This window comes from Nelumbo lutea, chromosome 5 (genome assembly GCF_056320005.1).
Source record: "Nelumbo lutea isolate HS-2025 chromosome 5, American lotus-T2T, whole genome shotgun sequence".
Lineage (NCBI taxonomy): Eukaryota > Viridiplantae > Streptophyta > Magnoliopsida > Proteales > Nelumbonaceae > Nelumbo > Nelumbo lutea.
Window position 1 is genome coordinate 58,605,688 of NC_142688.1, and position 21,499 is coordinate 58,627,186.

A 21,499-nucleotide genomic window follows, 5' to 3' on the forward strand; every position below is an offset into this window, starting at 1 on the left:
TCTTCATTCTCAGAGAGATCCTTCCTACTCTCCTCTAGATCACTTCATCTAATACATCTTGGGTTGCGCTTTTCTAGGGACAGTTTCTTTAGTCTTGATGTTGCAATCCACTGTTTCGATCCTCCAGAATGCACAAAATCAAACCTCCCATTGCTTGGTCTATTGAACTCGAAGAGGAAGAAAATAAAATGGTAATTACCATCTATCGAAGGCATGCCCTTGGTCACGTGCCTTTTTAAAACTTGCTCTTTTAAGTTGGGCCCCTGAAATGGGCTTCCTGTGTCCACCTGACCTGCATTATATGGGCAAGAAGTTTTCAGCCCATTGAGAACTACCGCCCCTGATCTTTTATAGGGGCCTCCTTTATAAGCATGTACACTAAGCCACTATACATGCTTTTACAGGTATTTTCTAATTGTAGGTGTCTTAAGAATAGGGTTTTAAATTTTCAAAAATTTACTATTACATCAGAATTACCATTTATGGTTACTATTTATATAATTTTTTTATAATTGTTACTCTTTATATAAGTTCCATAATTACAACTTATAGTAAAATATCTAATTATTTATTTTAGTAATTTATGCTGTCTTCACATTAAATTAGTTTTAGTAAAGATTAGTAAGGTTTTATTGGAGTTCTTCGAGTGTTAAGTCCTTATTTGTTTACTTATTTATTTTCTAGCACATTAAAGCCCTTGTTTAAGTTTCCCTATAATTTACCTTTGGTTCTTAGTTTCAAAGCAACTAGAAGTTAGTTAGAGTCAGTTTCCTATTCCAAACTGAAGTCTATAAAGGGACATCTGAATTCATAATTTGATTCTAAAATAAATTAATTATAATTGATCCATCAAAAAAAATAAATTAATTATAATTGTGATTTAAGGAGGATCTATTTGATAAAAAGAAAGTTTGTTTTAATGAATTCCGGTTGTTTCCAGGAATTTCTTTAATCTTTTTTATTTACCACAGCAAGAGATCTTACCATTCTAACTTCTCACTCATTTTCAGTGGACAGCATGTTGTCAACTTGATTTTCTATCCTTGTTCTTTACCCTTAATCACCCAAAGTTCCTAAACCCCACAAAAGCCACTACTAGATCTAAAATTTGTAGTGCCTACCCTGTCCTATAACAATAATCTTATAATAGAATACATGACCATTAAATCTTGAGGATTTTTTTAGTACTTTGGGAGAAAAAGAAAAAAGAAACTAAATTAGCATGTAATATTTAGTTTCCTTCAGAATGGCATGAAACAGAATGGAAAGGCAAAACTGGATTCATGTAGCCAACCCCATATAGTTGGTATAAGGTTTCTTATTACCTTCCTATTGTATTCTCTTTCTTTTTTAGTAAAGTTTTATTTTACTATAAAAAATAATTTAGTTTCTTTCAGAAATTGAAACTTTTATCATTTTCAGAAATTCAGAATAATACTTCTGGACTTCAAAGAGTATCAGCAGTACATTTGAGAGAAGGATCAAGCCTTTAATATTACAATCATGAGGAACAAGAAAATGCATACCCCATCTGCAACAGTTTTGGCAGGACTTTCTGTATGTAGTAAGTTGGACTAGACCAGGCTTTAACCCTTAAATTCACAATGTTGCTTATGTTATTGTCAAACCGTGCAAGTACATCTTCTGGAAGTTCTTTGATGACATTCACATTATTTCTCAAAGCATATATGAAAAAATCCTCATCAAATATGTCTCCAAATTTACTGCAGCATAAGTAATCAACCAAATCAAAATATAGAAAAAAAAAGGTAGATCCTCCATATTTCAACAAATTAAAGGAAAGCAAATATAATAGTTATTGTAGATTAATTAAAGGATTCTTTCTTTAGAGGTCAGATCAAGAATACAACAAAAAAGGGTAGATAGACAATGACAACGCTAACAAGGTTATCAAGCATTACTTCAAAGAATAACCATCAAATATTTTGTATCCATCTCATTCTTGATGTGGTCCAATTAACAATTCTTTTATAAGAATCTGATACCTGTAAAGACCAGAAAAATGGAAGCTAATGCTCAATATATAATATGCCTACTACCACATCGCCTTCACCAAAGCATGTCTTAAAGCCCAAAAGTAAACCAAATTCTGTCTGCATTGAACATGCCCAAGTGTTGTATTTTTCTTGTAGTAAAGGCAAACTTTTAACTAAAAGAACAAAAGTTACAAATTTGGTGGAGAGTTTTTACCATACAAATGAAAAATATGAGCTATGCATGAAATACAATAAAAACCTCCACATCCAACTTACATAGATCCAATTTTGACCACAAGTTGGAACCAACTGCATCTCTGTTCATTTCTTTAACTCTAGAGCGTGCTAACAATCAGTGTACACACTCAGTAAATTTCTGTTTATTAATTTATTTCTAGACTAAACTTTGTCTTAAAGATGTGCCTATTCTTTTTTTCGTTTTGACAAATTTTTATTAATATGAAGAAAATGTACAAGGTGATTCAGAGATACATGAAGAAAAGAATAAAAAAACTCCAAACCCCACTCCCTTAAGAGACCTACATCATATAATGCTTTCCTTAACCCAAAGTATAACCACCCCATATAAAACCTTGTCTGTCCACTCCTTCCAGAGTGGAAGTCAGCTAAGGAATTTGCTGCTAATGAAAAACAGTTTAAGTATAATTTACAGGAAAAGGGAAACTAAAGTATATTAGTGAACTAAAACCAAAAATTGACTCTGGATTATAACAAACAGGTGCAATAAAATGCCCAGATCATAATGTGGATCTGGAACAATATGGAGACAAAAATAAGTGTGAATCTCATGTTCCTAGATACAGCCAAAGATATTTGGAACATGATAAGAGATTGAACATGGGTCAAAACAATGCAACTCAAGTTTATCAGCTCTACCATGATAACTTCCCAGTTCCTACTTCAACAAGGTGAGAGAAGCATTGAAGAGTACTACTCTACCCTGTAGAATCTTAGGAATAAGATAAATGTATATCAACCCTTGTTGAGAACATGAGGGTTCAGTTGCATCAGCCTTGGCGGCAGAGAGGTAGGTAGCATCTCATGCCTCCAAGGCTGATGCAACTGGCAACAATGTTAAAACCTCAATGTTCTTGTCATAGTACAAACTTATTCATGCCAAGATATTAGAGAGTAGTGATCTTCCATATCTCTTAGAGGTGTTCTCACAAGTCACATCTCAGGAGGGATTCCTCAATACAGGAAGAAACCCATACCATCTCAAATATCAGCATTAGTAACCGCTACAGGGGTTGGTCATGATGTACAAGGTGTTGGCCATGGTCCTAAAGGAGGATGTGCTCTCCAAAATGCTGTTTTGGGGCATGATGGTGGTAGTATTGAGGAGTTCGTCGTAGAGGCAAAGGTGATGAGGTGGACTATATAAATGAACATATTGTAATCTTGATAAATATTTAGTTAACCATTAGTATGATCCAACTTCAAGTATGGCCAATCATGCCACAGTCAATGAAGATCCTCCCAGTAACATGACTCCATCAGCTGAGACAAGGAGGAGATGGTCTCTATTTCTCATGATTATGGAAACTTATTAATTCATTATCTCTGACAATAATACTACAACTCTATCCAAGTCAAGTATAACTTGCCTTGCTTCCTGGTCTAAGTTTTCTTGGGACATTGATCCTGATGTTTGAGATCACATGATTGGACCTCTATGTGCATTTTCCTCTTCACCCCTTCATCTACTTCACAATTATTTCATTGCCCCAATGGACACCTCTAGTCTCAGGTGTAGGTAGTGTTCTACTTTATTCTACATTTACATTTCCTTCAGTATTTTTAGGTAGAAGTCACTAGTGTATTTGTGTACATAAATTTCCATTTAGTCCCCTGTTTGTAAGTATACTTAACTTCTCCATCTCATTCTTTCCATTTAACTGTGTGGTCTAGGATCTCAAGCAGTGTTTTAAAAGCACAAAGGGAAAATTGCACCCGAGACGCATGACACAAGGCACACGCCTTTCGGAAGCAAGGCACAAAAATAAAAAAAAAAAGCCAAAAAGTCAAAAAAATTGCCAAAAAAATGCAAAAAAAAATATATACTAAACATAATATTAATAAAAAATATAAACTTACGTTTTAAAATAAATGTTTTAAAAAACCTATTATCTAAAATTAAAATAAATAAACATAACATATAAAGCGTGTTTAAATGAAAATTTAAAAATAAAATCAAACATAAAAAACATTTTAAGGCATGTAAAACCACAATCTTTTAATTTCCTCAAGTGCATTACTTCAAATAGCTAATGTGATGTAACACGTCTTGCATTCCTAATTCTACAAGCAATGTTTGTACCAAGCCCCTTGAAGCAAGCCCATACAAGTCCATCTTAGGGTCTTACATTCTTAATTCCTACACAGAAAGTTTTATGTTTTAGGGAAAGATGGTTGTGTTCATACTAAAGAGATCTAAGGTGTTTGTGAGACTGGAATTATGAAAGAGGTGTTCATGAGTTCAACTGAAGGAACCTTCGATAGGCTCAGGCTGCTCAATAGAAGTTTGGTTGGGCGATTTGTCAATTCTGAACCAGATGTGGAAGAGGTGTATACTTGGGCTTTGGCTGAATGGAAACAAGATGATCCTTTCCAGGTGAGGAGAGTCAATGCAGGTTCTTTTCTTTTTTCATTTAGCTGTGAAGATGAAGCTCTTGATGTTCTTAATCACAAATAAGATCAGTTAAGTTATCAATAGTTAAGGTTGGGAAGATAGAACCCTCTAATTGGGGCTCTAAGAAACTTGGAGCCCTCAAGTTTTGTCTAGATATATGTTTTTGGCATCCCTCTGCACACGTGGAGTTTTCAAACGTTCAGGGCTATTGGAGATGCTTGTGGTAGTTTTCGTTTTGTTGATTCAAGAACCAATGCTTGGAAAAACCTCTTTTTTTGTGCATATCCTAATCGAGGTAAAGGAGGCCCATCTTGTTCCTTCATTATGATGAACCGTATGACTTAAGAGTGGTGGTGGAAGGGTCTTAACCTAGTAGATGGTTAGACAACATGGTTACATGGGAGGAGTGGTGCAATCCCTTTACACCAACTGGTTCGAAGTTGAAGTCAATTGGGATCCAAACAGAGGAAAAGCCAGAGGTTGAAGGTGAGGGCATTTCCGGAATAAATGTTGCTAATTTTGATAGTGGGGTCGATGGGATGGGGCTGTTTGAGTTTTGAGACATTAGGGAGGTTGAGAGGGCCGACTCAGGGGAGAATCCGGTAGAGGTATTGAGTAGTGGGGACCACTCGCAATCGGCTGAAGAAGTAATTAAAGGTGGCACAAGTGCCTTATAGATTAATGTAGCAGGAGGGGGGCGAGAGACTAAAGGACACGTGGTGAACCAAAAACATAAGGGGATGGAACCTGATGAAGGAGTTGGAAAGGTTTCGATGCTTTCTTTTGAGGATCCGATTGCTGGTTTAACTAGGGCCCACTTTCAAAAATCAAAAGAAAGGAGGTGGATCAGAGTGTCAGGTCTGAAGTGTAACAGGTGGAGTTGGGTTTCATTTAAATGTTCAAAAAGATGGATGGGATCGTGCAAACCCTCTCCAGTTAGAACTTGAAGGGGAAAGGAAGATTGCTGGGAATGGTTGATTTTCAGGTTCAAGAAAGGGAATAAGGAAGCCAGGATGAGAATAGTGGAGGGGAACACAGGAAGCTATATTGTTCGGAGCCCTGGCATAGGCAAGAATGCACCCATTTGCTGCGAGCAATATGTGGCAGAAGCTGAAGGAGTGGCTCTGATGGAGGATGTTGGCACTACATCTTCGATTTCTCAGGTGAATAAAGTTTTGTCCAGCGGCCTAAAGGAGGACAGTAAAGAAGAGAAGGTTGGGCTGGAGGAAAATGAGGTCTGGAAAGGGTTTGTCATGGCTGACTCAAGAAGCATTTCAGGAAGTGACAATGGAGGAAATGTCCGTCCGGACGCAGTTTGCTGCTCACCTACCCAAGCTGAGAAAAAAGATACTGTTCAATGACAATTTAAGGAAGAGCTGAATGGTAACTTTCATGTAGATTCAGGAAGCAGGGAGGAGGTTGAGAAAGCTTTAGGTGTGGTGGAAGCTGCAAACGTCTTCGAGGAGGTGGTGGTACAAAAGTTAGGTGTGGACCTAGGAAGAAGGAAGGCAACAGAGTTAGACTCTGTTACTCCTGTTGAAGAGGTTCCCAGGAAATTGTGGGGCTAGGAATTCTCACATTATTCACATAACCAAGGTATTCTCTCGGTTAAAACATGGTTTGGTTGGTGCTGGACCTACAAAAAAAATTCTAAAAGGTTTATAAAAGAGGAGGGGGGAAGGTTATAGATTCATCATTTGAAGAGTTTGGGAAGGCGGATTCTCGAGCTCTCACCAGTTTAAACTATCAGGTGGAAAAAGAAAACAAATTGGCTGTCGGTTCTGAAGTGAGATTTGATTATAGAAGTCTTGAGGAGTAGAAGGGATCTAGAATAATCCCTACCAAGAAAATTGTTGAGAGAGAAGTCGAGATTGATAAAAGTCTTGGCTTTTTTTGGGGGGGAGATGAGTTCACTATGAAGGCTTTTGAGGTGTTCTAGAGAAAGAGGATGGAAGAAAGACTGAAGAAATTGAAAGTCAAGGAAAGGGTGTCAGTTATGGGATGAAGAAATTGATGGGGAGGAGATGTATGGAGATCAGGTGTATGGGTTCTGATTCGGGTCTTTGAGTTTGGAGTTGCTTGAAGGTGGTTAATGTGGAGTCTTTATTTTGTGTTGATTGTTTTATGTTTTTAGGCAGTTCTGGGTGTATGTTTGTTAGTGTCTGTTTTCCTCTCGGGTGATTTCTTGTCACCTTTCACATGTAATCTCTTTTTTAAAAAAAAAATCTTTTATCCTTCAGAAAAAATGATTTTACAATTTTAATTGCCTTATAAGAAGATATTTTATTAGGATGAATGAATGATAAAGTTGGACTTGTAATTGGAGAGAGCAAACAAGGAAGGAAATTGATCTTTCAGAGGGGAATCCCCAACCCACATTAAAATCAAAAGGAAAGGAGGAAGAGATTCCCTCCATCAGCAGGATAACAACTAAGCTCCATGACTCCCTAAAGAATCACAATGGAATTACAGCACAATCTTCCTGAATCATAGGAAGATTTAGGCCCTGTTTGGTTCATGAGAATAGGGGTCTGGAATCGGAATCAGAATGGGCTATTCCGATTCCAACTGTTTGGTTGGGCGGAATCAGAATTTCATTCCCATTCCTGCTGGAATGGTATTCCCCCATTTGAGAGAATGGCCATTCCCTGCCCTTCCCTTGGGAATGAAACCCCATTCCTGTTGACTTCCATTTCCATTCCCATTCCTGTCTGAACCAAACAGACAATGGGAATGGATCACTCTGACTCCAATTCCAAAGGATTTCGATTCCGATTCCTATTGTGAACCAAACAGACCCTTAATCTTTCTCTTCTTTTGATGTATAGGAGTGCATACATATAAAACTTGCATACTTGGAGATCCCTCCCCTTTTCTTTGATTATGAATACAATACTTTACCACTATCTATCAATGATAATGATAATGATAATGATTCACCTGGAATCCCGCCAAACACTATTTAGGTGGAACATTGGAATGACAAGTGTAGCATTTAGTAATCCTGCCACTGCCACTGCATCACAAATCTGTGTAGATCAAAGACAAAATTCATCAGACAAATTGAAGTTGAAGCATAAAAGCCAAGGGCAATAAGGTGAAATCTTGAAAGATAAATCTTTCTAGCAAGTGCCCATGTATTAAAAAGAATCAAAGCAGTTCTCCAAGTGATAATGAGCTGCCTCACATACCCTTGTTCAAAAGGGAACAAGCTGATACTTGAGACCTTACAAACTCAATCAATGTGGAAAAAATTTAGCATGTCCTCACATATTTTGCTAAAGTTAGTGTTAATGCAAGTGAAAGAGTTAAGAATAGAACACAAAATTGGAAAAAAAAATAAAATAAACCACAGTAAATTTGCAATAAACAAAAAACAGAAACAGATACAGCTATCTCTTACACACAATCAAAAGCTATGATGCCAATTTTATAATTATGAGAGGACCCACCGATAGTCGTTGCTGATTCAGACCACCATTTGCTTCAATTATAAGGAAACCATTGGACCGTGGCAATTCCGAGTAACCTTGGAGCAAGAAAAACATTTAGCTTCCAAATAATAAAACAAGAATAACATGATGACTTGATACAATTTCAGAATTGCTATTTGGGAGCACAAACAATGAATCAAGAGTCAATGAAAAAAAAATGTAAACCAAATAATCCCTATCAGTTCTCTTCCTAATGTTGCAATAAATAGGTGGATGGGGGTATCATCTAAAGTTGAGTCTAACTGCAACTTAGGCAGGCTCAGGTTGAGCATTTCTTAAATTACTCACATTGGGTATTGGACTTTTATCCCTACAGCTTAACCTTCAAAATAGATATGAAACTCAACATGAATCCTGTTTCACCATTTTCTGACCAGTCACCACACATGATAAGATGCAGCAATTCCATTCCCAAAGAAGGCCCTAGCACAAGCTCAAGATGACAATGCAGGACCCATGCTTGTTAGCCGTCAACTTAACAGGGGGATTTTGTCCTTTTCATTATGTTTTATGTCACATTAATTAGTCTATTTTGTCCTACCTTTAGCTGGGGCCCATACTTAATCAGGGGCATAATAGTAATAACAAAATCCTTGGCAATCTATCTATCTAACAGGAATAAGAGCAGGAACAGGAGGGACACTTCTCCCAATTGGTTTCAGATTTTCTTCCACTTCGCTTCTTTTTCTTGTTTCTCCTGTTATTTTCTTCCTTTCTGTGCATGATATCATGATATCAGAGCATCTATAAGTTTCTGCAATTTGTTCTAAACAAGGCTGTGATCTCCCCTATTGGTTCTTCTCTTTCTTCTTTATTTTCTGGACTTTACCATACTACAAGGCAACAGAATACTAAGGAGTACTATGCTAGCATGAGGAGTCTCTGTGATGATCTTAACGTGTATCAGCCATTGACCCTTGACATTAGAATTCAACAGCAGCAAAGAGAACTTAATATGGCACAGTTTCTCTCAGAATTGAGGCCAGAATATGAATATATGGTGCACCAGGTTTTTGGCAACTTAAATCTCCCCTCTCTAGAATAAGTGTTTGCTCATCTTCACAGGATCATGGGACCTATGAAGATGGTTACCAACTCTAATAGATATGCTTTAGCTACAACACAGGGGGAAGGTTGTTGTAGAAGGAATGCTGGTTGTCGATCTAGAAGAAATGACAAAAAGGATCAGAACCACTAGTCGTCGAAGTGGTGTTGGGGGTTGAGAGCCAGAGGGAGGACATGGTTCTCGAAAGTGCACTTATTGCAGACTAGAAGGCCATACCATTAATTGTTACTATTTACATGGCCCACCATCTACCAGGGCAAACCACGATTTAACAAATGAAGAGGAAGCAAGACGTTCCAATCAACAGAGTGATCAATTACCCTCCATCAAGGTTTCAAATGTCGCGAAATTTTGCTAATGTCGCCCGACATATATCAATGTCGAGGCTCACCGACATGAAAATGGATGGTAATATAAAAATTACATTATTTCGGTCAACAATTCCTTATATTTCGGAAATGTCAACCAAATTGGTCCAAATAACAAAAGAAAAGACAGATTTTCCTAGTTTTTCCTATTATGTCGACATGATGTCGACTAATGTACATTAATAATATAATATATTAGTATATTATATTAATATAATACAGTATATTAATATAAATTATTCCATTAATAATTTCTATTTAATATTTCAAATAAAATATTTATAAAAAATAATTAACAAAAACTAAAAACAAAAGAATAAATTAATTACTTTATAACATAAAACATAAAATATTTTTCATGTAAAAAATATTAACTAGTTAGTATTTTTAAAATATTTATTATAATCAGAAAATGTTTATTAAATTTTAAATTAAATTGTATTCTAAATTTAATATAAAAAATGAGAATAAATTTATTAAATTTTATACTAAATCATAATTTATTATAAATTTAGTATTAAAAATCATAATAAATTCATTAAGTTTTATAAGAAATCAGAATTTATCATAATTTTAATAGTTAATACTACAAAAAGGAGAATCAGTTTATTAAATTTATAATAAAACATAATGTATTATAACTTTAATATTTAAAAAATCAGAATAAATGTATTTCTATTTACTAGTGTGAAATAAATATATTAGAATTTATAATAAATCGGAATTAAAAATAAGAAAAGAAAATATCGGATAAGCTTGTAAAAACATCAAAATGCATAATAAATCAGTAAATCGACATTTACTAATTTGTTATTGATCTTAGTTTCTTAGCTTTATATAATGGTTGGGAATAAGATAATAGTCTAGAAATATGTATTAATGCTTCTTTTATCATTTTACAAAATATCATTGCATATTTCCACATATTTCATAATATTTCCACAATGTCTCTAACTTTTACAATATTTCCCCTCAATGTTTCCGACATATTCCTATATTTTGGTAAGCAACATTTCCATCGACATCGACATTTTAAACCTTGCCCTCCATTCCTACAGGTGCTACCAGGAAAGAGATGGTGAGCATATCGCATGATGAGTATGAGAGATTCTTGCAAACTACTTAACATAACACTCCACCCCAGCCTAATCAAGTAAGGCTTGTCTTTCATATAAGCCATCTTCATCATCTACTTGGGTTATTGATACTAGATCCTCTGGTCATATGACTAGGACTCCTCCAGGTGTGTTGTCCTCTCTTTCTCAGTCACGTTCTCAAATTGTTACCTTAGCCAATGCTTCTACTTTTAGATATGATGATTTTGCTATGTTTTGAGAGGAAAGTTAATGTTAAGCATTACTACTTTTTCAATTTATATGCATACTTTTGGTATGCAAATTAGGGAACTAATGTGGGATATAGTTTTCTCTTTGTAAAATTCTATCATCTAGGCAACACCAGGTGACTAGACATTCCACTGTCACCTAGAATCGCCTAGACGCCTTGACAACTGCAAAGAAAAGCTTAAGAGAAGAGAATTGTTGCCTAGAAGATTGGGCCTCTAGGTGTCCACCTATTTGGATTGGCTAGAAATGCTTTGTTTCTGGACTTTGTAACATCCATATGACTTAGTTGGTGGGCTGGTAGCAGTTTCTCTTGAGCTAAGCCTTTTTCAGGTTTGGTAGTCTAGCACCCCTTGAATGGATGGGTTTTCTTTTTTTCCTATGGTAAAACAAAACTTTATTAATAGATATCAAAAGGGAATAGCACAATTGAAATAAGGTATCAATGATCAGGGGAGAGCTCCAGGAATTTCAGAGACCAAAGCACGCAAAGGACTAGCTATAGTGTCACACTGTCACTTATAGGACAGCTACATGGATAAATACTCTTGAGCTGTTTTTACCATTCTCTATGGATGGCATTATAAGAAATTGGACTGTAGTAGCGGGGTTGTCTTCAAAAAAGAGGAGGGAGGTATGTGCATGAACAAGACCAACTAGGGGCTTCTTAAAGTTGAACTTTGATGGCAGTAGTGTTGGAAACTCAGGGCTTCTCAGAATAGGGGATGTGCTCAGAAATGAGGAGGGAAATGTAGTTGCAATGTTTTCGGGTCCAATTGGTAATGGGGATTCAACTAGTGGTAATAACTACTGAATAAAGAAAAAGCCAGTTGGGCATACAGAAATCTGATGAATAAGTTCAAGTGGTTGACTAGAAATCTACAAATTAAGGTTCAATGGATTATAAGACAGCAAATGGAATGTCAGATATGCAAGCTAAGCAAGGGGTTAATAGAAACCAAGGTTTTTGAGCTGAATTATAAAAAATTATATTGGGGGAGATAGAAGTTGCTATGCTCCATTGGGTTGGGTGTTTTTGGGGGATTCTTCATTGTATATTTCTTGTAAATTTTAATTAATGAAATGTTTCTGTTGCTGATTAAAAGAAAAGGACTAGCTATAGTGGGGGTTGATGCTTCAGGAAGGTAGACATTATTAAGCCATACCACTAGATTTGGTCAGAAGGGTCTAGCTAGATCTGCATCACATGCATTACTTGTATTTGATACATAGTTTTGATCATCTGATTCCCCATGTAAATCCTGCAGGAATCTTTATCCAGCATTTGGTGGCGAATAGTGTCCTCTTGAAGATATTAACTTTGATCCATCAAAGATTTTTCTCCATTATTAATTGTAGATTAGGCCTTCTGTTGTAGAATTGTTCTTTTCTCCACCTCACAAAATAGTAGGCTTATGTTAAGTCTGGTACCTTCACTTTCCACCCCTCAGGAACTCATTCTCATAGCAACCTATGCTTGTTTTCCCACCAAAGCTTTCATCTTATAACTCTCAACATTTTACCCAGCCAGCCCATGCCACTTTTATAGTTACCATCCTTCCAATGTTTTCTATTGAGCCTTGTATTAGTCAAATTCTTAGAGTTGACAGTATCCTTCTTTATTTCTTTCTAAACAAACGAACTTTGGGTGTGTTCCCTACTTTGGATCCTTCTTGGTATGCATAGGTGCCCACATAAAATTAACAAACAACCAGGGAGTCCAATCATTAAATTCCTTCTTCTATAGTGTTATTAGGACTATTTAATGGGAAAGATGAATATAAACATGGGTCTTTATTAAAAGTAGTAGGAGTTAGCTTAGGTATGTAAGTTGGGCAAGTGGTATTTTCTTTGCATAGAATTTAATTAGAGTAGGAAAGTAAACACTGTAGTCACAACAATAAATATGGTGGATAAACACAAGGTCTTGTGTGCATCTTCCTTTTTGCAACATTTAAGAAAGCCAAGGATTTCCTTGGTGAGAGGGTGAGGAACTAAGATGGGAGGGAAAATGGAGGGGATGGAGTTCGTGCAGGCAGGTCAGTGGAGGAGATCCTTGAAGATAGAAGCAAAAAATCTCCTGTTTGAAGAGATGAGAATCAAGGGGAAGGTAAGCCTGAAGGTAAGCCTGAAGGTAAGGGAAGAGAAAAAGGGTACAATATTGCTGGAAGGATTAGAAGTGATCGAGTGGCTAAGAAAGTTCATAGCTGGAGCCTGTTCAAAAGGTAATCAGATAAACTGGCAGGGTTTTAGTACACTAGAAGGGAGAAGATATGTTGTTGAATATAAGAGGAATAGAAAGGGGTTCTTCATAGCTTTGACTGAATTTTTTGGGAAGGGACAGAGGCAACTGGTGTGTCTACCAGCAGGAAAACAGAACCAAGGCTGGGGAGAAGTAGACTGGTTGCTCAAAGAGTTCTTAGTTCAAAGAGTAGCAAATGAGAAAAAAGCCTCCATAAGGGAGGAGAAGGCTTATTTCAGTAACAGCAGGGTACAACAAGGGCCAGTGGTCATGGCAAAAACAAAAGGCCATTGCAGAATGGTGGGAGGTCTAGAGAGAGAGGAGTGAGATAGTAAGTTTGTGATACAAGCCAAGGAAAAGGTTATTGATTGGAGGATGGTAGCTGACTTACTGGCAACCAGGTTGAAGTTGAAGAGTGTCTTCATAGTAAGCCCCTTCGATAACTGTAAAGCCATCCTAGATCCATTAGAGAATGATTTGGAAATATTAGCTATCAATGTTCAGGCTGAGTTCGGATCATTCACAGTCTTCAAATGGAATCCAACATCCAACTCCAAGGATTTTGTTTGTTGAAGATGGTGTGGTGGTGCGTGTAATAGGCTTGCCATTCCATCTATGGAAACAAGAAATAGCAGAGTCTATAGCTATGTTGTGTGGAGGAATCTTGAAAGGTGCTTTCTGGGGCGATCTCTATTCAGTAGCAATCCTGCTAATTGCTAAGTGGTGTGAAGCCAGAAGAAATTCCACGAAAGGTAGAGGTACGAACAGAGGGGAGCTTTGTCTCTGTGTGGTTAGCTTCCTCCATTGAAGCAGGGCTGTGGAAGGAGGCTCGGTTGGTAGGAGGGGAGGAGGAGGAAGAAAAAGCACTATGTGGACTAGTGAGATTGGGTAATTCAAATGGGAAGGGATGTTTCACTAAAAAGGGCCAACATATTCTGGGAAGCCAAAAAGCTTTGGGGCAGTTGGAAGGTCAAACCTGGAGAAAGCAAGAAGAGGGTATGACAAATGGTAGATCCTTTGCGCAGGCGGTGTCAAGGGAAAAAGACAAAAAGCTTCTACTGTCGAAAGGGAGAAGGCTGAACCAGCAATCTCAGACAAGGAAGGTTGCTGGTTCGACCATTAAAACAGGGGGGCGTGACTCAGTAGTCACGTGGGACGAAAAGAAGGGCCCAATCGAGTGGATCCCTATTATGGTGGGTCGGAGAAGGCTTTTCAAATAAAGGACTTAAAGTTGGGCTCCTATAGTCTTGAGCCCAAGGCCCATTATAAGACAGATGGGCCGAGGGACTTGTTAAGTAAGCACGTGACTGGGAGGAGGGATGAGCTGATAGACGAGATAAAGCGTCTATCTTCTTCAACCCCGAACCCTTCCTCTCGACCGAACAGTTCAGGCGCAAAAAAGTCTCAAGACTCGCAGTCTCGAGGCTCTCTAAAATGGGTCCCATCCAACCTGGCGAACCGTCTCTCACCAAATAGGCACAACCCGAGATACATGAAGCCTAGTGATGAGAACAGAACAGGGCTTGAAGATTGGTTGAGTGAACAAAACAGTAACGACGATTCTGATAGAGACGAAATGCTAAGTCTGGGAAGTTTGTCTCCGAAAAGCAACAATGATCTTCTTGAAACAGAAAGTTTGCATACAGAGTTGTTCTTAGAGGAAGAGACTAAAGAGGCAGGTGGCGGGAAGACTAGGAATGGTGAAGAAATTGGTTCTAAAGCTGTGAAAACTCCTCCTCCCTTCGTCGAGGGAGATGAACCTAAGTCTAATGAATTACAGGATGTTGGGGGAGAGGGACAAGAATCGGCCGTGAGGATGGATGCGGGTATTCCAGAGTCGAAAACACAGAGAAAGGTTTTCCAAGTGGGTAGGTCGTCAGGAAGTGATTCTTTTACCATGTCTACTTCCCAACCTTGTCCAAAAAGGGGAAAGGCCTTAAAACCATGTTCCGCCTATCAACAAGTCATTTTCAGTGATTCTAGTCCTACCCCCGTTCTATCAGGTATGGGTGTCAATTCTGTTTTAGGTACTGACTTGTTTGTTATGCCTGTAACTGATATCCCAACTTCCCATCCAGGAGTTTCTGATGCAAGAGAGAGGGTGATAGTGGAAGGAGGAGAGAGGGTGTTGGAAGGAAGTAGTAAGGGAGAGGCGGATAGAATTTGGGAGTTGATCTGTACAATGATGGAGGAACAAAATAAAAAGGAAGGACTCGTAGAAAGATGTTGTAGCAAAAATAAGTGTGAGAAGGGTAAAATTCTTTCTCAAACATTGGCTAGAAAGGATGGAGAAATTGGGAGGGGGGGGGAAAGAGGAACAAATAAGAAAAAAAGATCTGAAGTGGAAAGGCTAATCTCAGACATTGAGGGGGATTTAGAATTCAGTGGTAGAGGGGATAGGAGGAAGAGCCTAAAATGAGGAGTATATGGCCTCTTATTGGGTCCTTTGCTATTTTGTATCGATGAAAATTATTAGCTGGAATGTAAGAGGGTTAGGGAGTGCAAGGAAGAGAAGGGCAATCAAAGACCTACTCCGAAGGGAAAAACCTGATATTGTGATGTTACAAGAATCCAAACTGATGGAATTAGATGGGAGATGGGTGAGGAGTTTTTGGAGGTCTATAGGTTTAGGTTGGAGCTCGTCTCCTTCTTGGGGAGCCTCGGGGGGGATTGTAACACTATGGAGGGAGGATGTGGTGGAAGTAGTGGAAGAATTGATAGGCAGATTCTCAGTTTCCATTAAGTGCAAGAATGTAGAAAATGGGTGTGTATGGGTCTTAACCAATGTTTATGGCCCTAATTCCTATAGAGAGAGGAATGAGATGTGGGAGGAACTATATGCAATTAAGGGGCTATGGGATGGTCCTTGGTGCCTGGGCGGGGATTTTAACGTCGTTAGATTCTTTGATGAAACCAGTAATCCCCAACAGGTAATCTCAACAAGCATGAGGAAATTTAATGGTTTTATTGAAGATTATGAACTGAAGGAAATACCTCTGCTGCAAGCCAGTTACACTTGGTCCATCCTTCAGGAAACCCCTTTGTGCTCGAAGTTGGATAGATTCCTTTTTAACCTTGCTTGGGAGAATAGTTTGGAAAACTTGGTTGCTAGGGCATTACCCAGGGTCACCTCCGATCACTGTCCTATCCAAATAGGAATTGAGTCTTTTCCTATAAGACCCAAACCTTTTAGATTCGAAAATACGTGGCTTACCCATCCAGATTTTGTGAAAAAAGTGAAGGAGTGGTGGGGTGAGGAGGAGAGGGGGGTAAGATGGAAGGGGATCAAGTTCCACAAGAAATTAAAAAGGTTGAGAGCCAAAATAAAAGAGTGGAATAGAGATCAGTTTGGTAGAATTAAGGAGCAAAAATTGGGCCTAATCTCTCGAATAGAGAATTTGGATGTAAAGGAATCTCACAATGGGCTAACCAAGAAGGACAGAGTGTTAAGGAGACAATTAAAAAAGGAGTTGGAAGAAGTGTTATTGAGGGAAGAAATCAGTTGGAGACAAAAATCTAGACACAAGTGGATTAAGGAAGGCAATGGGAACACTAGATTCTTCCATGATTTGGCCAATGGGAGACGAAGAAAGAATTTTGTGACCAAGCTAGAGATAGGAGAGGAGGTGATTACCAACCAGGATGACATAGCCAGAAAATTTGTGGACCACTTCAAATCGATTTATAGAAGGCCTTTGAGTGAGAGAACAGTCATGGAAAGGGTGGATTGGCCAAGGATTGATAAAGGAGTGGCAAGGTGGCTGGAAAGGGATTTCGAGGAAGAAGAGATTAAGAAAGTTGTCTTTCTAATGAATAGATCCAAGGCTCCGGGTCCAGATGGCTTTACAATGGGTTTTTATCAAGACTGTTGGGAGGTGTTGAAAGAGGATCTAGCTAAAGTCTTTAAGGAATTTGCAGACAATCACACTATAAGCCCTGGAATTAATGCCACCTTTTTGGCCTTGATACCTAAGAAGAATGATGCCAACCACCCAAAAGATTATAGGCCTATTAGTCTGGTGACAAGCATCTATAAAATTCTGGCTAAAGTGCTCTCATTGAGAATCAAAACAATCCTCCCTACCATCATTAGTGAAACTCAGGGGGCTTTCATTCAAGGGCGACAAATAACAGATCAGATCTTAATTGCGATTGAGTGTGTGGAGGAAATGAAAAGGTCTAATAGGAAATGATTCATTTGTAAATTGGATCTTGAAAAGGCCTATGATTTGGTGGACTGGGAGTTTCTATTAGAGGTTATGCGAAATGGTGGTTTTGGGGACAAGTGGTGTAGTTGGATCTTTGGGTGTAACAGTACTTGTCACTACTCTATTCTGGTAAATGGTACGATGAGGGATTTTTTTTCCAACTTGCAAGGGTGTCAAGCAAGGGGATCCACTTTCACCATTTCTTTTTACCTTAGTAGCTGATGTGATTAGTAGGACCATTACTAAGGCTGATAGCGAAGATGCCATCAGGGGTTGGAGAATAGGGAGACACCAAGTCCCCGTCACCCACCTTCAGTTTGCAGACGACCTAATGATTTTTTGTGAAGGAGGTCTTAGTGAAAAGGTAGCAAACCTAAAGGAGCTAATAAAAGGATTTGAAAGTGTCTCTAATTTGAGAATAAATCTAGAAAAGAGTTGTGTAGCAGGTATAAATTTGGAGGTAGGGGAGATCGAGGCTATTGCGGAGTGTCTTGAGCGTTCCACCTCTGCTTGGCCTATGTCATATTTAGGGCTTCCTTTAGGGGGCAAATCCTAGGGAGAGTAGATTTTGGACCCCAATGTTAGAAAATTTTGAGAAAAGATTAGTCTCTTGGAAGATGAACTATATCTCTTTAGGAGGAAGAATTACCCTAATAAGAGCTACCTTGGCCAACTTACCTACCTATTATTTGACTGTCTTTAGGATACCAGTTAGGGAAGCTAGGAAGCTGGAGAAGTTGATGAGAGACTTCTTATGGGAGCCGGGACAAGAGAAAAATGATCACTTGGTTAATTGGGAAATTGTGTGCAAAAGTAAAGAAGAGGGGAGTTTGGGAATTGGGAGGACAATTAGAAAGAATCAAACTCTGTTAGGGAAATGGTTGTGGAGATGGCCTTTGAAAAGAGAGAGATTGTGGCATGAGGTGGTGGGAAGCATTCATGGGAGGTCAGAGAATGGATGGGATGCTGGTGTATCGAGGCAAGCTAACCTAGCAGCACCTTGGAAGGCTATTCACAACACCCTTCCTCAATTCCTCAATTTTATCAGGTATGAAGTTTGTTCTGGCAACTCTATCCTTTTTTGGGAGGATATTTGGGTAGGAGACTCACCGTTAAAGGATTTGTTCCCCTCGCTTTTTTCTATTTCTTTGTACGAAAAAGAGGTGGTCTCAAAATTTGTCTCACCCTTGGGAACACCCTTAGATCCTACTTGGGATTTTGGTTTTCGTAGAGGACTTGGGGATGCTGAAATTGAGTATCTTTCTTTTTTGCTTGGGTGTCTTAATCAGGTTTGTTTGGATCCCTCCAAGCCAGATATTGGACTCCTAGACCCAATGGAACCTTCACTTGTGCTTCTTTTTTCAAGTCCATCTCTCAACTTTCTACTCACCAACCCTTTCCGTCAAAAGAAATTTGGTGTAGGCCAGTCCCCCCCAAAAATTATGGCTTTTTGTTGGGAAGTTTTCCATGGGAAAGTAAACACTTTAGACAACCTACAAAAGAGAAGACCTTTTTCTCTGTATTTCTCCTAATTGGTGTATCCTCTGTAGAGCTCACGGTGAGGATTGTTACCATCTATTAGTATCTTGTCCCTTTTCTGCAGACCTTTGGGCTTGGCTACTTTCGTTGTTTGGGGGTAGTTGGAGTCTACCAGCAGAAGTTCACATGCTTTTCAACCATTCTACCTTTTATTGGCCTACAAAAATAGGGAGAATTATGTGGAGATGTGCTCGTGCTGCCTTGACTTGGACTCTTTGGGAAGAAAGGAATCTCAGAATTTTTCAAGATAAGGAAAGGAACAGCCAAGATTTGAAAGACTGTGTTAAACAGGGCAATACATTGGCTGAAGACCTTGGAAATCTTTCGTCCATTCTCCTTTAATGATATTTGGAGAAATTGGTTAGCAGTAGCAAGGTGCTCATCTTTAAAGGCCAAATCAATTACAAGCTGGTCTCCTCCACCCGAAGGCTCAATTAAGTTGAACTTTGATGGAAGCAGCATGGGTAATCCAGGATTATCCGGAATGGGGGGTGCTTTGAGAAATGAGAAGGGAGAGATTTTGTTGCTCTACTCAGGTCCTTTGGGAATTGGGAATTCCATCAGGGCAGAACTTTTAGCTGCTGTACAAGGGGTCCAATTTGCAAACCAGCCGGGGGTACAACAACTAATAATCGAGGGGGATTCCAAAGTGGTGGTGGGTTGGTTGAAAAATTCTGAAGAGGCTATGTGGCAATACAAGAATGAAATGAAGAAATTTAGTTGGTTGACAAGGAATATGTTGGTCACTGTACAGTGGGTGGGGAGATCAGCAAATACCTTGTCAGATGTGTTAGCTAAGCAAGGGGTAAATAGGGAAGAATTATTTTGGGCTCAGTTGTGATTCTTGTTTTTCTTTCCTAGTTAACTTGTAAGTTTCAAGGAGGGGCTGCAGCTCGCGCCTCTCACTGGGATGATGTATGAACTCACTCTAATTTGCTTCTGAATCAATAAACTTTCTATTATTCATCAAAAAAAAATGTGGACAGAAAGGGTAGTTCACATGACAGCTCAAAGTGGGTTTAGAGAGATTTGGATAGAAGGTGATCTTAAAATTATCATAGACAGATTGAAAACAAATATATCAATCTACTATGGAGAATTAAAAACTTAATATCTGATCTGAATGTCAGAATGTTGCCGGAGAAAATAATCTATGGTACAGATTTGATACGCATACATCAGTGAGGAGGGTAATCAAGCATCAGACTGGTTTCCCAACCTAGGTCATATGGAAGTTTTTCCTTTTATGTTTTATTTCACCCCAGTGCAATTGATCCCTTCACACCCCTTGTTTTGCTAAGTCACCTGCCAACCAATTGGCTGCCCTTGGAATCCACTTGTGTCTGCAGATCCTTTATTAATTTTTCGGCTCTCTGATGATATCTAAAGCTCCAGGCCACCTTCTGCTCATCCTTTTTGTATTTTATGTTTTCCCTTGGAGCCTTAATTTTTACGGATTATTGCAGATGTGTTGCCCCCATATTGTCTAGCCCCTTCTTGTTAGTCATGACCATCAAAAAATCTATTACACCCAAAACTCTAAGTTTTCTCATTTTGGAAGGTGAATCTTTTACCAGGAGGATGTTCAAAGAATTGGAGGGAAGTTACATGTTGCTTGTTAGGAAGAGTGGAGGTCTTCAAGTGCAGGCTCCACTAGTCAATGAAGGCCACAATAGATCAATTACATCTAATTTGGTAGAGGACTTTGGTGAAAAGACTGAAGCTTTGGTTGCTCCCCAGCTTTCAAGAAAAATACAGTGCTGGAATTGGAAAGGATTAATAAGAAACCCTCATGGTCACTGAAACTCCGGAAAAATATTCTAGCAAATAGAAGGTTTAAGAAACAGAGTAAGAAACAGGACATTCTGGTTTCTAAGGCTTTTATAGGTTAATAGGGAGCCCCTTCAGAATTAAACCAAGCAAGAAGATTGTTAAGACCAGGAAAAATTCTAGAAGCATTAGTGGTCAGTGATTTGCAGGATGCAAGGTTTGAGGGAGGTTCTGGTATTGGTCCATCAAAGATCTATGCTGCTGTCTCGAGGATTTGATTTGTTTGGTTATGCTATCCTGGAGTTTGTTTTTCTTTTTCTTCTGTTTCTTGTTCTTGAGTCTCATGTTTTTCATTGTTCTGATTTGTGGCTTTAGTAGGTCTCTTTGTTTGGGCTTTTGGTTTCTTGGTTCTATTTTTGAGTCCAGGCGGCCTTGTTTATTGCATTGAGTTCTGGAGGTTGTTTGTTCTTTCTCTCTCAAGGACCTTGGGCTCCTTCCCCTTCTTGTACTCTCTTCTTTTTCCTCTTTTATAATTTTATTTTTATTACAAAAAAAAAACAGTGAATTTCAACAAACTTTCCAACCTTCTCTTGAATTCACTGCAACATCTCTTACATCCAGCATTAGCCTATACTTCTCTGCTGTTCATTTCAATAACACACAGCAATCATAACAGATTAATCTAAGCATTGGATCATTCTTCTCAACATTAGATCTGAATCCTACTTTTTATGTTTTCCATATTCTTTTTTTAGAACTTTTGCATACATAATTTAATTTGGTTGATTATATCCAGTTTTGATCCTTATGCTTCAACAA

At 38.4% G+C, this 21,499-nt stretch overlaps 1 protein-coding gene across 2 annotated transcripts in view; it reads right to left on the reverse strand.

The window, feature by feature from the left end:
- The window catches only part of LOC148852613 (O-fucosyltransferase family protein), a 52,459-nt gene that overhangs the window by 24,026 nt on the left and 6,934 nt on the right, over positions 1–21,499 (reverse strand). For both annotated transcript variants that reach the window (XR_016099691.1, XM_088947028.1), the window contains exons 3-5: positions 8,103–8,179; positions 7,591–7,679; positions 1,527–1,724 (exon numbers count right to left, since the gene is read on the reverse strand). Coding sequence is in view for 1 of the 2 variants with exons in the window: in XM_088947028.1 (XP_088803154.1) it covers positions 1,527–1,724; positions 7,591–7,679; positions 8,103–8,179 (364 nt within the window). In the remaining variant the exon portion in view is untranslated. The remainder of the gene's footprint in view (positions 1–1,526; positions 1,725–7,590; positions 7,680–8,102; positions 8,180–21,499) is intronic.